Consider the following 20,029-nt stretch of genomic DNA (forward strand, 5'->3'; position numbering starts at 1 on the left):
AGCCAAATATCATCCTTTTTCAATCTGACAAGCTTAAGACATTGTTTCAATGCAACTATCACAACTCACCAAAATTAATGCGACCAAAGCACTCAAAAGTCCTATCAGCATTCAATGTGTGAAGGGATGAATCCTCAAATGTGAAAAATAGAAGAAAAAAAACGTCGCTAAAAACAACACACTTTCCCCCCAAAAAAAAAATGTGTCTCCAAATAGCCTAGAGTCTCGTACACATACAAAAGGGCCTCCACCTCAGTGAAATGTTTGTTTTCCATTTAGTTAATCCTTGTTATTTGAGCATTGGAGTCTTTGCAGGTACACCGCCTCTTCTTTCTAATGAGCAGCAACAACGGACGTCCTCTTCCATATCTCAACAACTTTAGTTGTCCTCTTTATGATGATCAAAGGATGTCCTCTGCCATATGTCAACAACTAGTTAAATCCATTGGATCAAAAGACAAGGATAATTACATATGGTGAGGATAATAAAATGGAAGTTTACATAATACAAATTTTTTTCCAACTACATGATGTATAATTGTTGCTTTTTGGATGAGAAAAGAAGCTCATTCTAGTTTCTAGTTATGTCTTGAAGATATAAACAAGAATAAATTGTAATTATATAATTTTAAAATTTTAAATTAATTAGAGATTCCATCTCTTACATGAACTGAATTCTTGTCTGTAAATATGCACATAAACACAACAACTTAAAAATGGGAATGACTATTGAACTTCCCCTATGTTGCTGTCACAAAGATCATAAAACCTATTTTGACTCGTCTTTTGTAATAATATGCCGTAGAAATTGCATACCAAAATGTTGCTGTCATTTCTAAAGGGAATTCATGGCCTCCTCCAATTTTTTCCTAAGAGCATCCAGAGAGTCAGTCAAATGAAAAATTTCTGCTTCCTCCATTTCTATAGACAATGCAGAAATATTTCCGGCATGATTGCTCTCGAGACGTTCCACAATGGCCGACTTTTCACCCAAAACCTGCCATATGAAAAGGGTAATTCAGAAACATACCGGTACGAATAATTCTGGATTCCCTGCAGTCAAGATTATTCGCATTCACTCATTCAAGATATCGGTGGCTGTTGGATCAAGATCGCACGGTCCAAAAAAGCAGATTTAAGTTGTTTTATATAAAAAAAACTTGAATATGGACCATCTGATCTTGATCGAAGGGTGAGTAATGTCCCGAATGCATGAATGTGGGAAATTCCCGACTGAAAAAAGTTGTCTCATCGTATTTTCATGCAAAATTTCGAATACAAAAACATGTTCATCATATACCTCAGCTATAGTTGAAATTGCCAAAATTGTCTGCAATCTATTGGCATTGAATTTGGAGTCATGATTTTGTAATGGTCGGATAATTTTATGGATTTCAGGACCAAGGTGGTTACCAAGCATAGAATCGGCTTCATCCAATACCTACTTAATGAAAATGAACAATGTGATCAATGTTTGGAGTTCCCAAGAACCGAAACAAAATACTAGTCATTAGTAACACTAACCAAGTATTTTAGTTCTGCAGGAACAACAATCCCTTCATCAATGTATTGAAGAATCTCACAAGGAGTTCCAATCATTAAGCCAATTGAGGAATTTGACTTTTCGTTATCCGATGAAGCACGATTCTTTGCAGACTTCAATTCTGCATTATGGATGGTATATCTTGCTGCATTAAAGCACTGCAATGGCAAAACCAATTCAAAAGCTCAAGATGTGCACTCTACACTACAGGACTAATAAGACAAGGTGGTGATGATAGAGTGACCTGTTCAACTTTCTCCTCGGAAGCACAAAGCACAACAGCTCGAGGATGCTTTGAATTCGAACCAAGCAACTCTCTATCTCGTCGTAGCAGCTATAAAGTTAAACGAATTTATTCAATTCAATCAAATCATGAACCATTTTAATTTAACATCATCCTTAATTAAAGTGAAAACTACAACACAATCTTAAATAGCGGTCATAGCAACAGTTGCAGTTATCACCATGGTTTTAAATTGCAGCCCGCAACCGCATTTGCAGCCGCAATGTTGTCGATGTGGTAGTCTCAGCAAACGCATCAGAAACCGTATCGGACAAGTTCGCCATGTTTCTCTAAGTATTTTCATCAAAATTCAAAATTTCAGAATCCAAAAACTCAATTTACTTCTGTTATAAAGAAAATCTTTAACAATAATGTTCATCGCACCAACCACAATGACCGCACAATTGCAACATCCACAACTGCACCGGCGACCGCAATTTAAACCCATGGTCTTCATAACCACAATCACAACACCCATAACCGCAACTGCGGCCACAATTTAAAACCATGGTCATCACTGACAAATGCAACCAATGTATGTCATAGTTTAGACTTGCGGTTGCATACTTCAAATGAATAACAAAAAAAATGCAAAGGATCAAAACCCTAGGAAGATAATAGAATGAACCTGAATAAGGGGCAACAAGTAGGCCAATGTTCTATCAGGTTGAGAAGGTGAACTCAACAACAAACTCTTCCCTTCCAAAATAGTTGGAATAACAACACACTGTATCTCAGTTGGTACAAAATCACCAATCTCTTCCATAACCTCAACAAGAACTTCACTCAAACCCAATTCCTTAAAGTTAGCAACCACCATAGAATCTTCATTTTCACTCTCATTTTCCAAACCCTCTTGGACTGTTTTCTCAACGTTAGTATCAAAACTTTCTGGAACTGAATTTGAAACTTTTGGGTTAAAAATTGAGTCTTTTGATGACCCTTTGAGTTTCCTTTCTTTAAACTGTTGGAAAATCAGTGAATCCCTTTGGGATTTTGAAAAGGTTGAGAAAGATGTTGAACATTGAGAAGAAGTGGGTTGTAATGATCTTGAGAGTGGTTGGTGGTGAATTTTAGAGTGTGGAGATGAAAATGAGAGGCGTAGAAGTTCTTTGATTCTTCTTTTCATGGCTTCTCTTTGTGGTTATTGTTCTGAGTCTTGTTCGAATAGAGAGAAGAAAGAAGGAACAGAAATTTGTTTCGGTGCTGCCAAGGTTTTTTTTCCTCAGAAGTTTGATTCGGGTTTGTTTAATTGTTTGGTTGGAAAAATTGCACTGTTTTATTTGAGCTATCAAAATGGACTACCCGGCCCATTTAGGGCCGGCCCTTATGGGTCTGGGCTTGAAAATTATACCCCGTACCCCTACATTTATTCCAATACCCCTACAATTTTAAAAAAATCCCAATTTTGTCCTTATTAAATTTTTAACTTTTTTTTTTTAATTTTTTTTTTCAATTTTACTGAACCGAATATCCCACGGGTGGGTGTTCCGGTTCCTTTTTTTTTTCCAATTTTACTGAACCGGATATCCCAGAATTGGGTGTTCCGGTTCCTTTTTTTGGGGATCTTGTGAGGGTTAACGCGGCCGTTAGTGGGGCAGATGTAATATAACATGTAACTGTTGTTAAGTACAACACAGCAGAACAATACCAAGAAATTAAGCCTCCACATCATCTGTTCAACCAGAAAAAGAAGGAAGATGTCACAGTCAGTAGTCAGTACAAACCAAATGTGAATAGAAACAATATATAATTTTAAGAATAAGCATACCTGAGCAAATCTAGCCAAGCTAAAATCTTTACGAACATAATAATATGAGAAGTTTCCAAACCCAGACATCCAAACATATGCAGCGATGAACAAACGGGTTGCATTGTAGATTTCAGTTGCGGCAACCCTCACAAGATCTCCAAAAAAAGGAACCGGAACACCCAATTCTGGGATATCCGGTTCAGTAAAATTGAAAAAAAAAAAAAGAACCGGAACACCCACCCGTGGGATATCCGGTTCAGTAAAATTGAAAAAAAAAATAAAAAAAAAGTTAAAAATTTAATAAGGACAAAATTGAGATTTTTTTAAAATTGTAGGGGTACTGGGATAAATGTAGGGGTACGGGGTTTAATTTTCTCTGGGCTTTATAGGAGTGGGTCAAAAAAGCCCTATTATAATATGGGTCTCGAAATTACTACCTGAGTCCGGCCCTCAACGGGCGAAAATTAAAATAAAAAAATCTCTTGACTATAAGTAAAATAAAAAATTATATTATCTACAATATAAGAAAGTTCAATGCTCTGGAAAATACCAATCTGCCCCTTTGCTTTCTTAATGAGCCACGTGGCTGCCTTATTTGCTTTCCTTTACTACTTCCTTTTCCTATGCTACGTGTGTTTCACTTTCTCTCTTCCTTTTCCTATGCTACGTGTGTTTCACTTTCTCTGCTTTTTTGAACAAACCCAAAACTTTTCTCATTTCTCTCTTTCTTGAAAACACAAATATATTGTTTCCTCTACTCAACAAGTCTTTTCATTTCACTACCTCAAATCTCAAACAACTCTCTTTCCTATCTAAGTCTCCCATCTTTCTAATTTCTCTAACCCATCTTCATCTTCCACCTTCCTCTGTCCTCAATTTCTGCGGAAGACGTTTTAGATCGGTTAAATCATTGATTTTTTTAGATCTGTGACAACTATCAGTGATGTTTTTTTAGATCTATGATATCTAACAAGATCGATTTGGTTTTTAACTTTCCTATTTCTTTGTTTTTCAGGTTCTGTGTTCATCTTTCTAATTTGTGTTTGTGTTAACAGGATTTGATAGAAGGAAGGTGAGTTATTACTATGTATTTGAATTATGTTTTCGAAAAATGCTTTCTTCAAATCTTTCATTCTCTTTTCAATCTCTATTTTTTCATTTACTTTTATGATTTTTAAGTTATGTTTTCTGTTTTGTGTTCTTGCTTTAAAGATTCAACCATTATATTTATTACTTTTTTGAACAATTCTTTTTGTATTTCATTAATATTTTTTGTCTTAATTTTTGCAGATCTAAACTACAATGAGATGGAACAAAAAAATTCATATTTGAAATTAAAGGAAGGTGAGTTGTTGCTATGTGTTCATTTTTCTGATTCTGCTTTATGTTTGTGTTAGTAGGGTTTGATAGAAAGAATGTGAGTTGCAGACTTGAATAATATTTCTGTTTTTTTCATTTATTTATGTAATGTTGTTTTTGCAGGACAAATATTTTATTTTCATATTGAAAACTCTTCCTACTTCACATGAGAGAATAGAGCATATTTTTTCTACTGGCCAATAAAATGGGTTGATGGGTGGAATGAGATGCATAATGAAAATGTTTTGAGCTTGATGTTCTAACACTATCCAACTTGTATTTTGGCATATAATTTCCTCATTGATATATTCCTTTAATATATTTCAAAATATTAAATTTATATTAGCACTTCTACTGTTCGTGTTCCTATAAAAAAATACTGCAATAGCATTTAATTATTATTATTATTAGCTTTATTATCTTTGCTCTTTGCAATAAAGTAACAATAAATAAGTTTGAATATATTGTCTCCTTGCATTTTTTGGCCGGTTAAAACGAAATATTATACGAAATCTTATATAAGAATATTTAAATGATAAAATAAAATATTTTAACAAATTTAAATTATTTTTAACTTTAGATATAGTTTAAATTATTTTTAAATTATTTTTAAATTATTTTTTTTAGATTTTTTCATTTTTTTTAAATATAAATGGCGAGAGAAACTTAATAAATTTTGTAGAAAGACTATGTCAATATAGAAGGTAGATTGAGATAATATTGTAATGAGAGGAAGAAGAGTTCTCTTTGTGAGAGTGGAGATTTTTTTTAACATAAGACTTCTCTTCGTAATATAATAATTGTTATTGAAATTATATTGATACTGAATCTTTTAAAATTTGATGGATATCTTTTATCTTTAATATATTAAATATATAGTATATTTACTCATTTAATTGTAGATATAGAAAAATTAAAATGACATGTTCTATAGTATATAAATATTGTTGGAATACCAACCTTTTTTTAGTTTTACACCAATGTACAAATATTTAGTAACTTTTTTTATTGACAATGATCACATGGATAAGAAAAAAAAAACAAAATTTAAAATATTTTCAAAATAAATTATAAAAGTAACTATAAAAAAACACAGTTTAAATTTTCCAATGTCAATTTCACTCCTTCCAAGTAATTTAGTGCAACAGTATATGGTATAGTATATTTCTTGGAACATGACTTTTGAGGTTCTTTGAAAGTATATGGTATAGTATAATGGATGACCCAATTTTATAGATTAGTCACGCCTTGTACTGCCCCATCTCTTTTTTCTTCTTATTGAAAAGCTTCAACATAAAAAAAAATATAGAAATTCATATTAAGAATGAAAATTGAAGAGTAAAGGTTTCAAAGTTCTCATACTAACAAGCAGTTAGCCAAACCGTGTTTAAGTATTGATGTCAAAGTTTAAACCATTCCATTCATAGTATAAATTTGTTGTGTTATTTATTTCCTATATTACATATTTAACATTTAATGTAATTTATTTAACATTAATGGGAGGAACATGAAGTTATTGATTAAAATATTTAATTATTATTTTTTCATGGAAATCAGATTTTTTTTTATACATTTTTTTTCCATGGGTACGAGACATTTTTCGATATATTTAATTATAATTTTTTAATGGGTACCAGACATTTTTTATATATTTAATTATTATTTTCTTACGGATACCAGAAATTTTTCTATACATTTAATTATTATTTTTTCACGGGTACCAGACATTTTTCTATTAAAAAATGTATATCTAAAACAAATGCGTGTCTCGTACGATTGTATTTAATTTTTTAACTTTACCTTAAAGGTTGTATTTAATTTTACCAAAAAGGTTGTAAAATTGAATTCCAACAATATTTTTACAAAAGAATAAGCTTAACATATTTTATTGATTTATAGAATTAAATATGAATAAGAATAAATTTGTTTGTAAATAAAACGTGTGGTTGACCAATTAAATATGGGTCGGTTTTGAATTGGTTAAAATTATTTATTTTATGTAGTATTAAGTTTTTAATAATTATCCTCTAATTAAAAACCAGACATTCGTCCAACTATACATTTAATAATTATTTTTTCACGGGTACAGACATTTTTCTACATGATCAATTATTATTTTTTCACGGATAGTAGACGTTTTTCTAAACATCCAATTATTATTTTTTCACGGGTACCAGATATTTTTTTAAACATTCAATTATTATTTTTTCACGGGTACCAAAATTTTTTCTATATATTCAATTATTAATTTTTTCTATATATTCAGTTATTAATTTTTTCACAGGTACCAGACATTTTTCTATACATTCAATTATTATTTTTCACGGGTACCAGATATTTTTCTATACATTCAATTATTATTTTTCACGGGTACCTAACTTTTTTCTATTAAAAATTATATATCTAAAACAAATGCGCGTCCCGTACCAGAACCCGTGCGAACGCACGGGTTTGTTACTAGTTTTAAATATAATACATTTTTAAGTATTATATTATCTTTTATAAATATTATAATGTGTTTTTATATACATGTCTAAATTGTATAAAATAATACTCAAAATATTTAACATAAGAGAAAGTAATAGAATACAAGGAAAGATTGTTGATTATATTAATGTATAATATTTAAAAGAGAAAAATTGAATAGGATATAGATAAAATTTAGTGAAGTGAGAGAAATTAATGTGTTATTTTGGAGTAACATAATATAAGAATTAATATAATTTTTTTAAAATTTATAGCAATGTGGGCCTAATGGGCTACCCACAGCCCGTATGGGTAGCGGGTTTTTCAGGGCTGGGCTAAAAAGGCCCTGAAAAATATGGACTCTAATTTTAAGGCCCAAGCCCTTTCATTTTTTGGGCCTGACCGGCCGGCCCATATGGCTATTCCATTTTGACAGCTCTAGTTTTGACCCAAATAGAATTTCAAGGAAATTACTTTATTAACACCCAACTTTTTTTTAAAACTTTTTTAATTGCGAGTAAATTAAAAGTGTTTTAGTGACTATAAAAACAGCAAAACAATTACAAATAAAAAGCCAAAGATATCAACCTCCAGCAAAAGAAGGACAAAATTAAAGGATCTGGATCGTCTGCGTCTTATTCTATGCTGCTTGTATTTAGCTTCACTTTTATCCTTTAGATTATGTTCTATATTTATTTACCAGCCAGATGATTATTCCTTCATTGCATATCCATCGTTAGATTTGGAGCAGCACTGAAGCTGAAGACAGAAAAACAGGAGACGATCCATACTAAAAATTAAACCCTAGCAACAAAAAACTAAAGACAGAAAGAAAAAAAATACCAAACAAAAAACTAGAGACAAAAAGAAAAAAAATACCAAAAGGCTTTGGACACAAGCACAAAAATGGAACATCAATCCCTCAAAGATCAACTATTGATACATTTACAAAATGGAAATTTAGCTTCCACTTTGAGAAGGTGCGAGAAACACGAGAGATTTTAGCAAGCAAACATTTCAAGATCGATGAATCACTTTATCTTATCCTTCATTTTTGGTATGTATAAACCCAAAAAAAATGAACTCGTTTTTGGATTTTCGGATGCCCCACAACACATAATGGAAGATTAGAGAAAAGTCAGGCTTAAACCTAGACGTTGGCCCAAGAGACCTCGTGATTTTTGGTCTGGACCACCCATAAGGCCCAATCAGGGATACCCAATATTGAGCGTTATTGATAATTACACAATAGAAATGAGGACATTCGTACTCTCAAGTATATACGATCTCATCCCCTAGTTCATCACACACCATCCATATTAACCATACAGTCTCAAGCATTATACACTGCATTTCACATGAAACGCTTATAACCTACTTTGTTATATAAAGAGAAGAATGCTCCATTTTACAGTTTATTCAAATTCATCTTTACTATTCACTATTTCTAATTCTCTCACTGACTTGGACGTTGAAGTGATGTCGTCGACGATTCCTATGAACATTAGCAAGAAACATTTGTTATTACATCGAAGACTCAAATCTCACATCTTTGATCATCGATTTATTGATCTCCTCACCTGAAATCTGAAATTCAACAACTCTTACTATGGTCGATTACAAGACTACTAGATCTGATAAGGTCGCAACCACCATTGTTGTCGCAACGGAAGTAATCAAAACTCCTCCTCCAAGATCAGATGATTCTATGTTGGCGACTTCACCATCAGATCCAATTGACTTAAACGAGATTCCTCAAAGAGTCGATCAAGGAATATATCAACCTTGTTAGAACAAGATTTGTTCTGATCAATATTCCTAGTTTTGATGATAACAAGGATATGAATTTTGTGTGAGATAATGTGGTACTCTAATACATTGCAATTTCCCTTTCAGGAAATATATATAAAGAGTATGCACAAATCAGCGCTCAGAAGCTTTGTCTCAGAAGTTTCAGCATGCAACATCAGAACATGGTCTGGCAAGACATCAGAAGATGGTCAAGGCAGAATCAGAACATGGGTCTATGAAAGCATCAGAAGAACTTGAGATCAGAAGCAGAAGCACTGAAGTTCTCATGGTATCACGCTCAGAAGCACTTCAAGGTCAGAAGACAAGAAGATGTTTTGCACCAAGCTGTTTGACTCTGATGATATTCAAATATTATATTCACAAACATCAGATCAGAAGAAAGTACAGGTGGCAGGCTACGTTGACTGACAAAAGGAACGTTGGAAGCTATTAAAGGCAACGTCAGTAGACACAGCGTGAACAAGGCTCGAGGTAGTTGAAAAAAGCGTGAAACATTAAATGCAATGCTGTACGGAATATGCATAGCATTAAATGCACCCAACGGTCATCTTCTCAACCAGTGTTTTAAAAACCGGACCGGTCATCGAACCGGTGAGGGTACTGGGTCATTGGTTTATCGGTTAAACCACTGGGTCACTGGTCGAACCGCACGACTAAACCGGATTAAACCGGATAACTCGGTTGAATAGACCTGTCATTATATAGGTATAAAACCGGTCGAACCGGATGATTCCGTCTCTAAAAAAATATAACTAGCTTTTAAATTTTTAAAAAATATCATATCATAAATTCACAATTTCATAACTTAAATTCAAATTTTAAACAAAGGTATCACACATAACAAAATAGTAAAAAATTACAAAGTTTAATTGCAAACAAAGTCTAATTACAACATAATCTAATTGAATAGTTTATAACAAAATAACTCTAATGTGTACCAAATTTAATTCAAAATAGGATCCTCCTAAAAAGAAAATCAAATAAAATTCAATATGTTTATGCTATTTAACAAAATTTATTAGCAAAGATAACAAATATACAATAAAGTTTTTAATTTGTCACTAACCAAAAAACTATGTGAGAATGTTATTTAAGTAATATACACAGTTAAATATATTAAAAAAAAAGTTTAAAATAAATGTTAAAAAAAAGTTTTAAAAAAAATTTAAAAAAAAGTTTTAAAAAAAATGCAATTAAACCGCCGGTTTTCTGGTTTTCCTGGTTTTTCCGGTTTTCCCGGTTTTCACCGGTTTGATGACATACCCGATCTGACTATTGAACCAGACCGGTTACCAGGCCGGTTCCCGATTCGACCGGTCCGACCGGCCGGTCCGGTCCGGTTTTTAAAACACTGTTCTCAAGCGCCTATAAATATGAAGTTCTGATGAGAAGCAAGGTTACCAATTCTGAACGAAATTATTCTGAAAGACTTGCTGAAACGTTGTTCAAATTCAAAGCTCAAAAACTTCATCTTCATCAAAGCTCACTACATTGCTGTTGTAATATATTAGTGAGATTAAGCTTAAACGTTAAGAGAAATATCACTGTTGTGATTATAGCTTTTCAGAAGCATTTGTAATACTCTTAGAATTGATTATATTAATTTGTAAGTAACTAGAGTGATCAAGTGTTGATCAGGATACTCTAGGAAGTCTTAGCTTGTGTCTAAGCAGTTGTAATTAGAGTGATCACGTGGTGGTCAGGATACTCTAAGAAAGTCTTAGCTTGTGTCTAAGCATTTGTTCCTGGAGTGATCAGGTTGTGATCAGGATACTCTAGAAGACTTAGTCGCGGACTAAGTGGAAAACCATTGTAATCTGTTGCGATTAGTTGATTAAATCCTCATGTGAGGTAAATCACTCCGTGGGGGTGGACTGGAGTAGTTTAGTTAACAACGAACCAGGATAAAAATAACTGTGCATATTGTTTTTATCGTTCAAGTTTTTAGACTACACTTATTCAAACCCCCCCCCCTTTCTAAGTGTTTTTCTATCCTTCAATTGGCATCAGAGCGCCGGTTCTAAGGTGCAAGCACTTAACCGTGTTTAGAAAAGATTCAGGAAGAGAAAAACGCTTCAGTAAAAGATGGCTGGTGAATCTCAATCAAATCCAACTGTATCTACATCTGGCTCTGCTGAGCAATACAATGGTAACAATGGTTATACTAGACCACCAATATTCGATGGTGAAAACTTTGAATATTGGAAAGATAAACTGGAAAGTTACTTTCTTGGTCTGGATGCTGATCTATGGGATCTTCTGTTGGATGGTTACAAACATCCTGTTAAAGCTACTGGTGTAAGGCTCACGAGAAGCGAAATGACTGATGATCAAAAGAAAGATTTCAAAAATCATCACAAATGCAGGACTGTTTTGCTGAATGCTATCTCTCATGATGAGTATGAGAAGATATCTAACAGGGAAACGGCCCATGACATATATGAGTCCTTGAAAATGACTCATGAAGGAAATGCTCAAGTCAAGGAGACTAAAGCTCTTGCTTTAATCCAGAAATATGAAGCCTTCAAGATGGAGGATGATGAAGATATTGAGAAGATGTTCTCAAGATTTCAAACTCTAACTGCTGGATTGAGAGTTCTGGATAAAGGCTACACCAAGGCTGATCATGTAAAGAAGATCATCAGAAGTTTGCCCAAAAGATGGGGCCTAATGGTGACTGCATTCAAGATTGCGAAGAATCTGAATGAAGTTTCTTTGGAAGAGCTGATCAGTGCCCTGAGGAGTCATGAGATTGAACTTGACGCTAATGAACCTCAGAAGAAAGGTAAGTCTATTGCTTTAAAATCTAATGTTAAAAAATGCACTAACGCTTTTCAGGCTAGAGAAGAAGATCCTGAAGAATCAGAATCTGAAGAAGAAGATGAACTGTCCATGATCTCCAGAAGGTAAACCAACTCTGGAAGAGCAAGCAAAGGAAGTTCAGAGGCTTCAGAAGTTCAAAGAAATTTGAACGAGGAGAATCTTCTGGTGACAGAAGATCTGACAAGAAGAAGGCTGTCTGCTATGAGTGCAATGAGCCTGGACATTACAAGAATGAGTGTCCGAAACTTCAGAAGGAGAATCCCAAGAAGAAGTTTCATAAGAAGAAAGGTCTTATGGCAACATGGGATGATTCTGAATCAGAATCAGGATCAGACTCTGAAGGAGAGCAGGCAAACTTTACGCTGATGGCGACAGAAGATGATGGATCAGAATCTACATCAGAATCAGATTCTGAAGAGGTATTTTCTGAACTATCTAGAGAAGAGTTAGTTTCCAGTCTAACAGAGCTTCTTGAATTAAAAGCTCATCTTAGTATCAAATACAAAAAGCTGAAAAAGCAATTTGAATTTGAAACTAAGAAGCTTGAGTTGGAAAATTCTGAATTAAAAGAAAAAGTTTTAAAATTATCCAATAATGTTGGATCTCCTTCTGATTCAGAAAAATCCACTCCCAGTCTGAATCATATTCTGAAAGAATATGATTTAAGTTTTAGGAAGTTCTTATCTAGAAGTATTGGCAGAAGTCAGCTAGCTTCTATGATATATGCTGTGTCTGGGAACAAGAGAGTTGGCATTGGTTATGAGGGTGAAATCCCATACAAGCTTGAATCTGTGGATGATATGAAAATATCATACAAGCCTCTGTATAACCAATTTAAATTTGGTCACTCCCATGATATTAAGCACACATCACATGCACAAAGTTTTCACATAACACACACCAAGAAGCATGTGACACATCCTAAGAAATATCATGCTGACAAACCTAAAGAATATCATGTTGTTCCTCCTGTTAAATATTTTGCTAAACCCAAGTTCAATCATAACTTGAGGAGAACTAACAAGAAAGGACCCAAGAAATTGTGGGTACCTAAGGAGAAGATAATTTCTGTTGCAGATATCCTTGGCGGCAAAGAGGATAGAAAGCAAAATGTCATGGTACCTGGACTCTGGGTGCTCGCGACACATGACGGGAAGAAGGTCTACATTCCAAGACCTGGTGCTTAAACCAGGTGGAGAAGTCAAGTTTGGAGGAGATCAGAAGGGCAAAATCATTGGCTCTGGAACCATAAGTCTTGGTAACTCTCCTTCCATAACTAATGTACTTCTTGTAGAAGGATTAACGCATAACTTATTGTCCATAAGTCAATTAAGTGACAATGGTTATGATATAATCTTCAATCAAAAGTCTTGCAAGGCTGTAAGTCAGGAGGATGGCTCAATCCTATTTACAGGCAAGAGGAAGAACAACATTTATAAGATTGATCTTTCTGATCTTGAGAAGCAGAAGGTGACTTGTCTTATGTCTGTTTCTGAAGAGCAATGGGTCTGGCACAGAAGATTAGGACATGCTAGTTTGAGAAAGATTTCTCAGATTAACAAACTAAATCTAGTCAGAGGACTCCCAAATCTGAAATATAAATCAGATGTTCTTTGTGAAGCATGTCAGAAGGGCAAGTTCTCCAGACCTGCATTCAAGTCTAAGAATGTTGTTTCTACCTCAAGGCCGTTAGAACTCTTGCTCATTGATCTGTTTGGCCCAGTCAAAACAGCATCTGTCAGAGGGAAGAAATATGGATTAGTCATCGTTGATGATTATAGCCGCTGGACATGGCTAAAGTTCTTGAAACACAAGGATGAGTCTCATTCAGTGTTCTTTGAATTCTGCACTCAGATCCAATCTGAGAAGGAGTGCAAGATCATAAAGGTCAGAAGTGATCATGGTGGTGAATTTCAGAACAAATTCTTTGAGGAGTTCTTCAAAGAAAATGGTATTGCCCATGATTTCTCTTGTCCTAGAACTCCACAGCAAAATGGAGTTGTAGAGCGAAAGAATAGGACTCTACAAGAAATGGCCAGAACCATGATCAATGAAACCAATATGGCTAAGCATTTCTGGGCAGAAGCAATTAACACTGCATGCTATATTCAGAATAGAATCTCTATCAGACCTATTCTAAATAAGACTCCTTATGAATTGTGGAAGAACAAAAAGCCCAACATTTCATATTTCCATCCTTTTGGATGTGTATGTTTTATTCTGAATACTAAAGATCATCTTGGTAAGTTTGATTTCAAAGCACAAAAATGTTTCCTTCTTGGATATTCTGAACGCTCTAAAGGCTACAGAGTATACAATACTGAAACATTGATTGTAGAAGAATCAATCAATATCAGGTTTGATGATAAGCTTGGTCTTGAAAAACCAAAGCAGTTTGAGAATTTTGCAGATTTTGATATTGATATATCAGAAGTTGAAGAATCAAGAAGCAAAGCTGCAGAAGCTGGCAGTCTCAGAAGCAATGGATCAGAAGATCAAGTTGCTGCATCTTTAGAGAATCTTAGGATTTCTGAAGAACCAACTATCAGAAGATCACCTAGACTTGCCTCAGCTCATTCAGAAGATGTGATCCTTGGAAAGAAAGATGATCCCATCAGAACAAGGGCATTCCTTAAGAACAATGCAGAATGTCAATTAGGTCTTGTTTCTTTGATCGAGCCAACTTCTGTTGATCAAGCTCTAGAAGATCCAGACTGGATAATTGCCATGCAAGAAGAACTAAATCAGTTTACAAGGAATGATGTATGGGACTTGGTTCCTAGACCAAAAGGATTTAACATCATCGGTACTAAGTGGGTTTTCAGAAACAAGCTAAGTGAGAAAGGTGAAGTGGTAAGAAACAAAGCCAGACTGGTTGCTCAGGGTTATAGTCAGCAAGAAGGGATTGATTATACAGAAACCTTTGCACCAGTGGCCAGGTTAGAATCTATTCGTCTATTAATTTCTTTTGCCACTCAACACAACATCACTCTTTATCAGATGGATGTCAAGAGTGCCTTCTTAAATGGTTATATAGATGAAGAAGTTTATGTTCACCAACCTCCTGGTCAGGGCCGGCCCGATACATATTGAGGCCTAAGGGGAATTTTAAATAAAATTTAACATAAAAATATTAATTTTTTTTTGTAAAAACTAAGACTTAAAATGATTTTTGTAAATTTTTTTATTTGATTTTATTTAATATGTTTTTTTTTATAATAAAAGTCATTTACTCAATGTTTATCTAAACAATGTTGACCTTAAATAAAATTTATTAATTAAAATATAAACTATTATTCTTATTAATAATAATAATAATAATAATAATAATAATAATAATAATAATAATAATAATTATTATTATTATTATTATTAGTTTATGGCATAAAATGGTCAAATAAAAATACTTTAACATTAATACAACCAAAAATATACTTATCGTATATAAAAAAGAGTATATGTTAAATTTTATGGTGTTTACTGGGTCCATATTATTGTTATTAATAATAATTGAGGTCAATAATAATAATAAAAGTAGTGTAATACTGCATTTAGTATCTCTTCATATTAAATCCAAATAATTAAAACTATCAATGTTTTCTTTTATAGTTATGGCCAATGAAATATACTTATCTTAAGCTATCAAAGTTTCCCAATTATTTTTCGTCTTTCTTGTACTAGTTACTAGTATTAACTAATGCTAATGTAAAGAAAAAATAATTGGAGGCCCAAGGCAGTAGCCTAGTTGGCCTACCCCTTGGGCCGGGCCTGCTCCTGGTTTTGAAGACTCCATGTCTCTAAATCATGTTTTCAAATTAAAGAAATCATTATACGGATTGAAACAAGCTCCCAGATCTTGGTATGAACGTTTGAGTTCTTTCCTTCTGGAAAATGATTTCACTAGAGGAAAAGTGGACACTACTCTCTTTTGTAAAACATTTAAAAAGGATATTTTAATTTGTCAAATATATGTTGATGATATTATCTTTGGAACATCTAATGCTACACTTGGAAAGGAGTTTGCTGAGTCTATGCAGGCTGAATTTGAAATGAGCATGATGGGAGAACTCAAGTATTTCCTTGGGATTCAAATCAACCAAACTTCCGATGGAACCTATGTTCATCAAACGAAGTATGTGAAAGAACTTCTGAAGAAGTTTAATCTTTCTGAAAGCAAAGAAGCCAAAACTCCTATGCATCCAACTTGTGTACTGGGTAAGGATGAGGTAAGTAAGAAGGTAGATCAGAAGTTGTATAGAGGTATGATTGGATCTCTTCTATATCTAACTGCTTCTAGACCTGACATTCTCTTTAGTGTTTGTTTGTGTGCTCAATTCCAATCAGATCCAAGAGAATCTCATTTAACAGCGGTTAAGAGAATTCTAAGGTATCTGAAAGGTACTACTAATGTTGGTTTAGTTTATAGAAGATCTAAAGATTACAACTTAGTAGGATTCTGTGATGCTGACTATGCTGGAGATAGAATAGAAAGAAAGAGCACTTATGGAAGTTGTCAATTTCTTGGAAGTCATCTGATCTCATGGTACAGCAAGAAGCAAGCTACTATTGCACTCTCAACAACAGAAGCATAATATGTTGCTGCTGCTGGTTGTAGCACACAAATGCTCTGGATGAGAAGTCAGCTGGAAGATTATCAGATATATGAGAGTAACATTCCTATTTTCTGTGATAATACTTCTGCTATATGTTTATCTAAGAATCCTATTTTACATTCAAAAGCTAAACATATTGAGATTAAACATCATTTCATAAGGGACTATGTTCAGAAGGGTGTTATATCTTTAAACTTTGTGGATACAGACCATCAATGGGCTGATATCTTTACAAAACCCCTTGCTGAAGATAGGTTTAAGTTCATTCTGAAGAATATCAGTATGGATTTATGCCTAGAATGAGAAGATGAGAAGATCTTATGTATGAGTATCTTCTGAAATGAAATTGGATTTTTTATAAGAAGTTCTGATTGAAATCAATTAGAAATTGTGACTCAGTTATTACTAACGTTTCATTGTCTAAGTTGATTCAGAATCTTTTTAAAAGCAAAACAGCTGTAACTGGCTATCCAGATGGTAAACACGTGTTCACTATTTCTGGACAAGCGTGCGTGCAGTTGAGGGGACGTCTACTTAGGTAACTGTGCAAATCTCGTCTTTTGTCATTATTATCTCTCCTCACGTCATGTTACATTAAATGCCACTCATCATTTCTTTTATTGTCCTTCTTTTCTTTTTTATATTCCTCGAACGTTTCCCTTTTCTTTTTCCCTCTATTTATTCCTTCATTTCGTTGCATCTTTTCAATAAGTTTTGGCTCTCTTTCTCTTTCTTTTTCTCTCTTGTCCAACAAAGTTTTTCTTTGGCATAAACCCTAGTTCATTCATCCTCAACCTAGCGTTCATCGTGAATCCTTTCAACTCAATGAGAACGGATGGAAGGGTTAATCAGTTACAGGATGTGAAGCATATCTTGGGATGACTCTCCAAGTCTCTTTCAAGACAGATCTCTTCTTCAATGCTGTTATCAACATTTATCCAGTTCTGCTCGGGGATTTCAAGACCCTCTTTGACTTTCTGAGGGAAAACCCTTCTAAGGAAGACCTAAGCTTGGTCATTCTAGAAGTTGTTGACCCACCAGAAGTTGAAGGTCCTTCTGCTCCCAGGAATCTAGCTGTCATTCTTCAGGCACTTGAGAATGGAGATTCTGAGATTCCAGCTGCAGAATATGGAGATCCTTCTATGCAAGAAGCAGATGTAGAAGATCATGTTGCTGAATCAGTTCCTGTTGAGGAAATCCCTGCAAATGATCTATCTATGGAAGCTACAGATCACAATGTTATTCCTGTGGTTAGAAGCGGTGAAGCTTCTTCTGATGAATCTTCTCGTCTTGCAAGGACTCTGGAAGATATTCAGAAGAAACAGGATGAGCAAAGCTCAGTCAATGCTGAGTTTAGAGCTTTCATAGAGAAGCAGAATGAGCACAACAATGGGGTTCAAGAGATGCTGGCCAAGATCTTGTCAAGGCTAGGGGCGTCTTAGATTGAGTCTATGTTGTTTTTTTCTTTTTTGCTTTTGCTGCATCTGTTTTTGTGCATCTTGTCTTCCTTCTCTTCGTGTACTTCTGTACCTGTTGTTTGAACTTCAATGAAATCATCCTTTTTCCTCCGTGTGTTTCTTTTTGTTTGTATCTGAATCTTTTCTGTTTTTTGATGATATGACAAAAAGGGGGAGAAAATATATGATAAATGATCTGATTAATATTATCAGTTACCGAGTAAAAAGGCTCCACATTTACTAACAGAACTTGCAAAGTTCTATGTTTTTAAGTTGTGTTGTTGCAGGAATCAAAGATTCAAGATCAACATAAGAAGCAACAAAATGAATCAAGCTCTTGGATTCTTAAAGCAAGCTGAGTGCTAGGAAGCTTCAGAATCAGAAGCAAGAAGGAAGAATGATCAGAAATAGCTCTTGGATTCTTGACGCAAGCTGAGTGCTAGGAAGCTTCAGAATCAGAAGCAAGAAGGAAGAATGATCAGAAATTCTGATAATAGAATATGATCCAAATCATTGTCTATTTGCTCTGATACATTGTCTATTGGATCTGATATATTTTATATGGCTTATATGGCTCTGATACATATTTTGTGTTCTGATACACATTTTATGTTCTAACTCATTCATGCTGACTTTTGTCGTTTAGTTTTGTTCTGTAACATTTCAGGATGTAGAGATGCTCTGATGATGCTCTGGTACATTCAACAATGTTCTGATACAATCTAGCATGAAGTGATGTAAGAAGAAATTCAAAGCTCTGAAGCTATCCGAGGGAAGCAGAAATCAGAAGCTGTGAATGTTCTAAAGATCCAGAAAACTCAAGTTCTGAAGCTGTCCTAAATGGAAGCATGAATCAGAAGCTGTGAATGTTCTGAAGATCAAAGAAATTCAAGTTCTAAAGATGTCCTAAATGGAAGCAGGAATCAGAAGCTGTGAATGTTCTGAAGATCAAAGAAATTCAAGTTCTGAAGCTGTCCTAAATGGAAGCAGGAATCAGAAGCTGTGAGTGTTCTAGGGATCTAAAGAAATTCAAGTTCTGAAGCTGTCCAATGGAAGCAGAAGTCAGAAGCTATGAATTATCAGAAGACAGAAGCTTATGTGATCGTCTCTACCGAAATAATCAGGGAAGTCTTTTATTATTAAAGTTCTTCGAGTATTTATTTCAGGGGGAGATTATTCATCTCAGGGGGAGATTGTTAATCTCAGGGGGAGACATATTCACATGCTTATGCTATAGCTGTGTAATTTGTCTTTAGCCGTCTGCTCTTTCCGATCGCAAATTCATATCATTTATATATGTTTTTGTCATCATCAAAAAGGGGGAGATTGTTAGAACAAGATTTGTTCTGATCAATATTCCTAGTTTTGATGATAACAAGGATATGAATTTTGTGTGAGATAATGTGGTACTCTAATACATTGCAATTTCCCTTTCAGGAAATATATATAAAGAGTATGCACAAATCAGCGCTCAGAAGCTTTGTCTCAGAAGGTTCAGCATGCAACATCAGAACATGGTTTGGCAAGACATCAGAAGATGGTCAAGGCAGAATCAGAACATGGGTCTATGAAAGCATCAGAAGAACTTGAGATCAGAAGCAGAAGCACTGAAGTTCTTATGGTATCACGCTCAGAAGCACTTCAAGGTCAGAAGACAAGAAGATGCTTTGCACCAAGCTGTTTGACTCTGATGATATTCAAATATTATATTCACAAACATCAGATCAGAAGAAAGTACAGGTGGCAGGCTACGCTGACTGGCAAAAGGAACGTTGGAAGCTATTAAAGGCAACGTCAGTAGACACAGCGTGAACAAGGCTCGAGGTAGTTGACAAAAGCGTGAAACATTAAATGCAATGCTGTACGGAATACGCAAAGCATTAAATGCACCCAACGGTCATCTTCTCAAGCGCCTATAAA

At 34.3% G+C, this 20,029-nt stretch overlaps 1 protein-coding gene and 1 long non-coding RNA gene across 2 annotated transcripts; one reads left to right on the forward strand and one right to left on the reverse strand.

Annotated features, from left to right (window-relative positions):
- Positions 1-3,063, reverse strand: LOC131623009 (DEAD-box ATP-dependent RNA helicase 39-like). Its single transcript, XM_058894007.1, has 6 exons — positions 2,455-3,063; positions 1,788-1,877; positions 1,525-1,701; positions 1,301-1,441; positions 817-997; positions 1-415 (listed from the first exon to the last, which is right to left on the reverse strand). Exons 1-5 carry the CDS (start codon positions 2,953-2,955, stop codon positions 836-838), a joined length of 1,071 nt encoding a protein of 356 aa, XP_058749990.1. The 5' UTR covers positions 2,956-3,063; the 3' UTR covers positions 1-415; positions 817-835.
- Positions 3,064-4,223: 1,160 nt separating this feature from the next.
- LOC131623010 (uncharacterized) lies at positions 4,224-5,278 on the forward strand. Its single transcript, XR_009290068.1, has 3 exons — positions 4,224-4,651; positions 4,870-4,923; positions 5,062-5,278. It is a non-coding gene; the product is annotated as an uncharacterized LOC131623010 (long non-coding RNA).
- The last annotated feature ends 14,751 nt before the right edge of the window (positions 5,279-20,029 follow it).

Source organism: Vicia villosa, unplaced genomic scaffold, assembly GCF_029867415.1.
Source record: "Vicia villosa cultivar HV-30 ecotype Madison, WI unplaced genomic scaffold, Vvil1.0 ctg.000048F_1_1, whole genome shotgun sequence".
Classification (NCBI taxonomy): Eukaryota; Viridiplantae; Streptophyta; class Magnoliopsida; order Fabales; family Fabaceae; genus Vicia; species Vicia villosa.